At 38.6% G+C, this 9,888-nt stretch overlaps 1 protein-coding gene across 1 annotated transcript; it reads right to left on the bottom strand.

Annotated features, from left to right (window-relative positions):
• Positions 1–3,078: 3,078 nt before the first annotated feature.
• LOC115219932 (zinc finger protein 436-like) lies at positions 3,079–9,227 on the bottom strand. The gene is made up of 3 exons (XM_036503041.1): positions 9,034–9,227; positions 5,138–5,765; positions 3,079–3,171 (listed from the first exon to the last, which is right to left on the bottom strand). The coding sequence occupies exons 2-3, from the start codon at positions 5,615–5,617 to the stop codon at positions 3,079–3,081; spliced, it is 573 nt and encodes a 190-aa protein (XP_036358934.1). The 5' UTR covers positions 5,618–5,765; positions 9,034–9,227.
• Between the last annotated feature and the right edge of the window lie 661 nt (positions 9,228–9,888).

Below are 9,888 nucleotides of genomic sequence, written 5' to 3'. Positions count from 1 at the left end.
TGGTAATGACCTTCATCATCATCATCATCATCGTTTAACGTCCGTTTTCCGCGCTAGCACGGGTTGGACGGTTCGACCGGGGTCTGGGAAGCCAGGGGCTGCACCAGGCTCCAGTCTGATCTGGCAGAGTTTCTACAGCTGGATGCCCTTCCTAACGCCAACCACTCCGCGAGTGTAGTGGGTGCTTTTTACGTGCCACTTGCACAGGTGCCAGGGGGGTCCGGCATCGGCCACGATTGGTTGGAGCTTTTAACGTGCCACCGGCACGGAAGCCAGTCGGGGCTGCGCTGGCAACGGCCACGTTCAGATGGTGCTTTTTATGTGCCACCGGCACAGAAGCCAGTCGGGGCGGAGCTGGCTGGCATCGGCCACGTTCGGATGGTGCTACCGGCACAGAAGCCAGTCGGGGCGGCTGGCATTGGCCACGTACGGATGGTGCTTTTTATGTGCCACTGGTACAGGAGCCAGTCGGGGCGGCGCTGGCATCGGCCAAGTTCGGATGGTGCTTTTTATGTGCCACCGGCACGGAAGCCAGTCGGGGTGGCGCTGGCATCGGCCACGTTCGGAGGGTGCTTTTTATGTGCCACCGGCACAGAAGCCAGTCGGGGCGGCGCTGGCTGGCATCGGCCACGTTCGGATGGTGCTTTTAATGTGCCACCGGCACAGAAGCCAGTCGGGGCGGCACTGGCATTGGCCACGTTCGGATGGTGCTTTTTATGTGCCACTGGCACAGAAGCCAGTCGGGGCGGCTTGCTAAAAGATATTAGATAGAAAAAAAATTATGCAAGTAGCCAAAAGATTTGTTCCAAATAAGTGTAAGTCCGCAGTGGAGCTCCCACTAAAAAGAAACCACAGGAATTTGATGGAAAAAGTGTCAAGGGAGGCCTACCATGTCCAGTTTGAACTATTGGCTGACCAGAACGGATGGGATGATGAGCAAAGGGCACTGCACTAGAGGTACTGAACCAGTTGTCTGTGGAGGACAGAAGCTGTTATTCTTCAATAGTTGAACTGTTCAAGAGAAGATATGGCACAATGTGCCTGAGTGAAGTGTACAGGTACGATTTCAGACCCACATAAGGGTTAGAGGAGAATCACAACTGCTTGCCCAGGAACCTTTGGCTCTTCTTCAGAAAGAGCAGTTTATCGATGCTTAGGGCAGGGCAGTGTAGAGCTCAAAGTTCAAGTGAAACAATGCAAGAGGTATTGGCTAGAGCTCTGGAATTTGAGTGTTAAGGTCAGGCACAGGAAGGTTTCAGGTGGACTACAGTCCTGATTTCAAAGCAAGGAAGGGGCAAGTACGTGAAGCAGGAAGATTTAATGGAAGTTGTTGGTACCACAAGAAGGTGAGACATAAAAAACAAAGCTGTTTGAAGAAGAAAGAACAAGAGACGGCTGGAATAAATTGTTGACATTGTGGGACACTGTACTCAACTGAGAAGATCGGTTGATGTCCTGATTAAAGTTGCAGGACAAAAGGTTGTGCTTCCAGTCTATGTGGTGATGAAGTATCCTTGTTTCTTAGTTCTGGACTACTTGTCGTTTATCAGGTGTGAATTGGACGTCTGCTTTATGAAGCTTTGGTTCAAAGAAAGATTAGACTGTGTCAAGGTGGTAAAGTGGATAATTACAGGTGGTGAAGTGAAAGAATTATGCATGACAGTGATCCTACCGAAATCGGAACTGCAGATGGAGTGTAGTGTGAAGCACCATATTGACACAGGTGATCATTGCCCAATCGAGCAACCGGTTTGGAGGATGGTGCCAGTGCAGCGTAAAGAAACGGAACATTCTGAAAGAGATGTCATTACGGAAAGATGTCAGAATTGCAAAATCTTCGTCAAATCTTTCCAGAAAGTCAAAGAACAGCATACACATGTGTTGCAGGATGTGATAGGAAAAAACTTGAACCAGAAAATAGTTCTTTTAATGAAATAAAATGGGAAACTAAAAGAGCAAATTTCCTCACTGAACAGTGATAAAAGCTGAAAGTCAAAAAGTAAATTTCAGTTGATCCGGAAAATTGACGAACTAAAGGTGAATATCTTGCAAAAGAAAAATATATATATATATATGCAGATGTCATAGAGTTAATCATGATGAAATAAAATAAAGATATTCTTTATAACATTGTATTAATAATCAACAAAAATTAATCTCAATTTCAAAACCTTAAAGCAATTTTTATTTGATTCATGGGAATTTATGATAAAGCATCAGAGTATTTTTTATAAAATTTTATATTTATCTGCAATATTTTAAGCTTACTTCTTGGGTGAAGTAATAATTATTTATGTTTGGATTGCAGATTTCAAGAGCAAGATATATTTCTCTGAAAAACACACCATTTCAGAGACAAAGGGAGCCAATGAGAGCTAGCTGCCAGATTTAATTCATATAAAAGGTACATTTATATTATGCCTTTACGAAACAAACAATTTACACACCACAAGTTCAGAGCCTGCAATTTTGTAAATATAAACATTGGGACACAGTGTATTCAGGCTTAATTTCACAATATTTTTATGTCACCTTTTAGAAAAAAACACTTTATGTATTGGTGAACAGTCAATATTGTTGGAGAGTATAAAGTTAAAAAAAAAAGTCAGCAGCTAAAAGAGAGGACTGGAAACCATCTGAATATTGGAAGAGAGTTAGCTGTATCATGATGATTCATACTGGGTATAAAAGATGCTGACATGACTGCAGCTAAATGCTTTCTGAACACTGTAAAAGATGTAAGACATGACATGCACAGCAGCAACAGAGACTACAAAGTCATGACCAGCAGGAAGGAGTACAACAGGCTCATCTCTGGGTGTGTCAACAGTGAGGGTAATGTCATGTGACACCACATCTTTGAACATGACGTTAGATTCCATTCAGATGTCACGTGAGACTGTGGTGCAACTTTGCTGAAGAAGGATGCTGTCATAGGGATGTGTGTGTGGCAGCAACATTTGACTGCATGTCATATTTCTGCAAAAAAGTTAGAAGTGGTGGTCAGAGAATGTCCCACAACTTCTCCAGCCTTAATTCCTGGCCTCCTAATTCTCCTCATTGTAATCCCCTGGATTATCATTTGTAAGGCACAGTTGAGAAAGACACCGACTGCTCTGTTTCAACATCAGTGCTGAGCTGGTAGCCAAGATCAAGGAGGTGTTTGAAGAACTTTTCAGAGACAAAAGGAGGGACACATAGACCAGGTTCTAGAGCTGTCCTGGGACCATGGTGGAAGCTGTCTCCCCGGCATAATCTAGTTCATATCTTTTGATCTTTTATTTTTGGATGGGATACTGTGGTTTATGTTACTTTTATGCAAACTGTGAAATTTAACCCAAACACCCTGCATGTGTAAAGCCACATGTTTCATTCATCATACATAGAATAAAGGACACTAGAAATAGATCACAAGTGATCTGGCTTTTGTTTAGAATTATCAGCTAAACTATTTAGAGTTGTTAATAAATACAGACAGAGTGTAGTTGTTGTCCATTGTGTAAATATCTCTGAGTAGAGAGGATAAGAGAGAAATGTTACATGTGTAACAACCAGCAAGTAAAGAGACGAAAGCACATCTTTATGTCTGTGACATTACTGAGACTTGACACCTGCCTCTGTTACAGGTGTCAAGTAAAAGAAAGAGAGTATTCTATTTACTGTTCCATTTTTATAAAAATTTCATAGCTACACTTGGTCACAGTAACAAAAGATATTTCATAGGTTATCTTGGCTGAACTGAATTTAACCTCACATTTTGAAGAAGTGGTACAGACTTGACAAAGGATAGTGAGAAATCTCCTCCAAAACGTTGTTTCTGAACTTTATGAAAATCATTATAATTTGGTCAATTCAAAACTTACATCTGCAAAATTGAATTTAAAGAAACCATTATCCTGAAACCAACAAGGAATCAGTCTGGCGTGGGACACTAAACTATACTTATGCCTCATGTTTTTCCTTTGCGATTTCTTCTGATTTGTATTTGGGGGGGGGGGGGGTCATAGTTTATGTAAATATTTGACAACTTTACAATATACCTGTGTATAAAAGATGACATAAAATATGGAATGAGAGAAGCATTTCAAATACAGTATGCTGTAATTACAGGATGCAATACTCAAGAAAGCCTAATGTGTAGGGCTGTCAGGAGGAGGAGTTTTGGTATAGAGGTCCCTACATCATGGAAAGGATGAGTGGTCAAGAAAGGAGCAGGGGTTAATATTGCAAAAACGAAAGAAAAAAAATCGAAACTATAGAAACCACGCCTTATATTTCTCCCTAGTATCAATATGTTTGTGTTAGGATAAGTTACTATTTTGATAGAATGATTTACTACAAATGTCACAATATGGTATTTCTCATGTGAACATGCTTGTGTAAAGTTAAGTAACTATCAGAGAAAGATTTGCCACAGACATCCCAGTGATATGGTTTCTCTCCTGCATGAATATGTTTGTGTTTTGCTAAGGAACTATTTTGAGAGAATGACTTACCACAGACATCAGTGATTTGGCTTCTCTCCTGTATGAATACGTTTGTGTTTAGTTAAGCTATAATTATGAGAGAATGATTTACCACAGATATCGCAATAGTATGGCTTCTCGCCTGTATGAATACGTTTGTGTATTGCTAAGACACTATTTTCACAGAATGATTTACCACAGATATCACAATAATATGGCTTCTCTCCTGTATGAATACGTTCATGTTTCTTCAAGGTACTACTTTGAGAAAATGATTTACCACAAATATCACAGTGATAAGGCTTCTCTCCCGTATGAGTACGTTTGTGTGCAGATAAACAAAAACTGTGAGAAAAGGATTTACCACAGATCTCACAGCGATACGGCTTCTCTCCTGTATGAATACGTTTGTGTTTCTTTAAGTCATTACTTTGAGAGAATGATTTACCACACACATCACAATGATATGGTGTCCCTGTATGAATACGTTTGTGTATAGTTAACAAACTACTTCCAGAGAATGATTTACCACAGATATCACAATGATACGGTTTCTCTCCTGTATGAATACGTTTGTGCCCTGTTAAGTGAATACTTTGAGAGAATGATTTACCACACACATCACAATGATATGATCTCTCTCCTGTATGAATACGTTTGTGCGCAGTAACCTGATCACTTCTAGTGAATGATTTACCACAGATATCACAATGATATGGTTTCTCTCCTGTATGAGTACGTTTGTGACCAGATAAGTTAGTACTTTGAGAGAATGATTTACCACAGATATCACAATGGTATGATCTCTCTCCTGTATGAAGACGTTTGTGAACAGTAATGTAACTACTAGTAGAGAATGATTTACCACAGATATCACAGTGGTACGGTTTCTCTCCTGTATGAATACGTTTGTGCATAGATAAGGTACCACTTTGAGAGAATGATTTACCACAGATATCACAATATGATCTCTCTCCTGTATGAGTACGTTTGTGCACAGCAACGTGACTACTTTGAGCGAACGATATACCACAGATATCACATTGATATGATCTCTCTCCCGTATGAGTACAGTTGTTCTTAGCAATGACAGTAGTTTGAGACAATGATTCACCACAGATAGTCCCTCCTGTATGAATATGTTTGAGCATAATTAGGTTACTTTCTTGAAAGAAGCATTCATACAGATATTACAGTCATATTATCTTATGTGTTCAGGGGAAATCAATTCTATAATATTTTCTTGTAGTCTTTAAAAGGTGGTAGATATTGAGGATTCTTCTTCTGTCATCTGATGTTCTGAAATTATAGAGAAAAAAAACGTATAAGATGTAGAGGCTACTTAAAAAAGACAGATTCATTTCTACTGAGATAAACTGTAGAAATAAACATTTACCTTAACAACTGAGGTGGATGCTAACAGTTCTATAGAGAAGTGCTGATCTCTCAAAGCAGATGGAACACGTAGAAGTGATATGATAAAGACTGAGATGCCTGCCACATCGCTTACTGAGAAAACCTGTACTCCACAGCTAAAGTATTGAAACTCAGGCGTCTGGTGACGAAAATCGCTTGTGATAGTTTCTCATAAATGCAGACGTGCAATGCCAAGTGCTACCACATTAAAGTAAATGTGTGGTGCCACATAAACACACCCTGTGCACCATGAGGCGGTTGGCACTAGGAAGGGCATTCAGCTGTAGAAACCATCACAAATTAGACTGGAGTCTGTTGCAGCATGCCAGCTTTGGTCAAACCATCCAACCATGCCAATATGAACAACAGACATTAAAAGATGACGATGAACTTAACACTTAAATTTATTAAAACTGATATCATAGAATCTTGTGTGAAGCTTACATAATTGTAAACTGCACTGACACCTTCACATTGTTTTAAAATAAAACTACAGAATGGTGGACACTAATATTAGTCCTTCTCCAGAAATATGGCTAATAATATTATTTCAGTGTTTAATGTCTCATGAGTAGGTGGAAATCAGATTTTCGTAACTTTTTCTCCACAACCATCATTTTTAAATGTGTGGTGAAGGTAATTTGAAAAAATCCCCCTCAAAACGAATATTAACCAACTTATGTGGATGAGCTAATCTGACACTCTGCCTCATTTTAAATCTACAAGTATGAGAAAATAAAGTCGATGTATATAAATTATCCATAACCTCCATTCAATTATACTTATCTTTGCACAACAGATTCCTACATAATCCTTATCTATACTACTACGTACTTTCAGAAAATTTTATTTTGAATTATCCATTTTTGAGAAAGTTATGAGGAAACAAATTACTAGTTGGTTGGGCACACATCGATAGTAATACCGAGAAACAATCAATAGATTACAATAAAGTATTGGTTTCCAAACATTTCAGTGGTTGGAGTGTATTTCAGAATATTCCTCAAACTAAAACACACAACAAACAAACCAGGCAACTATGGGGAGTGCTGAAGGTAGCGTCCATAGCTAGAAATAGCAGCCAAATCCCCCACAAATCATAGATATCGCTCTTGCATACCTAGAAATATCAAATGGCAGAGTAACGATGTAACAATATGCTGAATAACCTTTCTATTTTTACAAAATTCTTTCGATTCTATCTTTTGCATAATGAAATCAATATGATTATGCAAATAGACAGAATCGTTAGCATGCCGGGTGAAATGCTTAGCAGTATTTCATCTATCTTTACATTCTGAGTTCAAATTCCGCCCAGGTTGACTTTGCCTTTCATCCTTTCAGTTGTACAGTGGTACAACTTATAGTCCAAGTAGATGAAAGCCTTCTTTTCAAGAGGAAAAATGTAACTGGAAGAGTGATGAAGAAGTTTTGGGTAATTGTGATCATCGTAACCGACAGTGTGCCAGATTTTTATGTGTGTGTATAATTAAAATACATATTCACCCATATATATAGAATAATAATAATAATGAAATCATTGTATACAGTGCTCAGGTGCACCACATGTTGTGAAAAGTGTGTATAAAGCATATGCAGTAATGTACAAATGTCTGGGAAGTGAACAGTGTATGAGCCAGATACATGCTTGCATGTGTATGGAGGGGAGAAAATCAGGTGTAGTGTTGGCGAATCTCAGGAAGCATGGAAGTTTTGAAGGATGCAGTGCTCCGACAACTAACAACTGATACTGGCAGGTCATGGAAGCTGTGCTGTTTTCTGACTTTGTAAGCATATCCACGGGTGTTAGACAGGTGGAGTTTGAAAAGGTGCTCAGAGTTATTGTTTGTAAGATGGTTAATAATTTTATGGATATCTGCCAAGTCAGCCGCCAGAAGTTGGAGTTTCAATGTATCCATGCCCAAGGAAGTAAGGTGTTCAGAATATGGCAAATGTCTGATGGAGGGTATTCTCTTAGTTGCACGTCACTGAACAGTTTCCAGACAATTAATATCCTGGGCAAGATAGGGGTTCCAGACCGGTGATACAAATTCCAGGTGAGGCTGCACCATAGCTATATAAAGCCTCAGATAGATAGCAGGAAAGAGGGTCATAAAGGACTTGGTGAGTGATGCCAAGACACCCTCAGCCTTCTTGGCGATGTGTTTTGTTCGACGCAAATCGCTGTCGACAATAACGCCCAGGTCACGTTCACAAGAAGACTTTTTGAGATTAGTGTTGTGAGGGGAGTAAGCAGATGCTCGGTTTTTCCTCACAAAATGCATGGTGGTACATTTGTCCACAGCCAGCTTGAGTTGCCAGTCCATGATCCACTGCTGCATTTCATCTCAGTTACGTTTGTATGAATCAACGAGTGTATCTGAAGCATGTTTCCTCCATAATCCTTCGTGCATTTCTACTGCTTTTAGTTTTTTTTTTCCTGAAAGACATTTTGCCCCCACCCCCTCCATTTTTTTCCTTTATTGTTAATAGACCCCGAAGTTCTTCTTCCCAAACAGCAGCAGTAATTTTCTTCAACTGAATATACGTCATTGATTGCTTAAAAATTACCCAAATACAACTTTAACACAAAATAACTTCTAAAATACATAGTTTTGTCAAAAACGTTAAGAGTAAACCCTGTTCTATGTGACACATTCTACCAGTATCCGAAGTTTCAAAGTGTTTAGTTCAAAAATAAATAATGATGATTTTAAAAATCTGTCCGTCAAATGGAATAGATCCCATTTTTTTCTTACACCCGTTGCACTCTCTACTTTGTATTTCGTTTCCAGGTAATATTGTAAACATTTCAGTGGTTGGAGTGTATTTGAGAATATTTCTCAGCTAAAACACACAACAAACTAACCAGGCAACGGCGGACAGTGCATAAGGTAGCTTCCATAGCTAGAAATAGCAGTCAAAGCTCGAACAATTAATAAACATTTCACTTTCATAGCTAGTAATATCAACCAAATATCGCACAAATCATTGAATATGTTTTTCGTAGCAAGAAATAGCAGCCAAATCCTGTACAATCAAGCACATCTTTCGTTCATAAAACACGGAAGAGGAACAACGAATTGATGCACCAAAAACCGAAAGTCTCCAGAATTAAAAACATTGAATATTTTCATTGTTTAATACTTACGCAAATGTTTCATAAAGGATAGTGTTGTTTATATATGTGTGTATGTGTTGGTTGAGAAATACATTAAAAGAATTATAAACGTATTATTATTATCAGCTGATTAAATAAAATTCATTCAAAGGACATTTAACCGGAAGTCAAACATCAAGTAGGAAGCACATTCAATGCGCATGCGTATTTCCTCTCCTGAAGTATTTACTGTAACAAACAGTTAAATCTAATTATCTCCCTTTATATTGATTTGTAGGTTTTATCCACAGCAACAATTAGTTCATTCATTCTGGCTCCATTCTTTAAAGTGTTTATAGTTTAATAACCTTTGTTGACGCCAACCTTTTCCCTGCTTTTTATAGCATAGAGTAACAGTTTACTGTCGATATTCCTTGCATATGAAATAGAAAATCACCATGGAAACAAATACAATAGTTATTGAGGATCTGTTATTTCTAGCATCACATTAAATCCCCAAATGGACTATATTTCTCCAGAAGCTTCTTAAAGTGTTCTTCATGAAAACAATGTAAAGTATAGCGTGATGGGCTGTTATTTCTAGTAAAATACCAGACCACCAATAAGTTTTATAGACGCTTCTTCACTTGGTTTCTCATTCGAGCAATAAGTCCGACCAGATTCGGGAAAAGTTTTATAAATGCTTCTTAAATTGTCTTTCAATTTTGTATGAAAAACAACGCCAATTTGAGGGTAGTGGGCGGTTATTTCTAGCATGATGTCAAACCATGTGTAGGACGATTCTTTGAATAAATGCTTCTTAAATTGTCCGTAAATGGCTTAATATTTAATTTCCTCACTTAAGAACTACACAGTAATTATGTAATTAATCGTTAGTTAAATAAT

The sequence above is a fragment of the Octopus sinensis genome, linkage group LG1 (assembly GCF_006345805.1).
Source record: "Octopus sinensis linkage group LG1, ASM634580v1, whole genome shotgun sequence".
NCBI lineage: Eukaryota > Metazoa > Mollusca > Cephalopoda > Octopoda > Octopodidae > Octopus > Octopus sinensis.
This window is presented reverse-complemented; position numbering and strand designations above follow the sequence as displayed.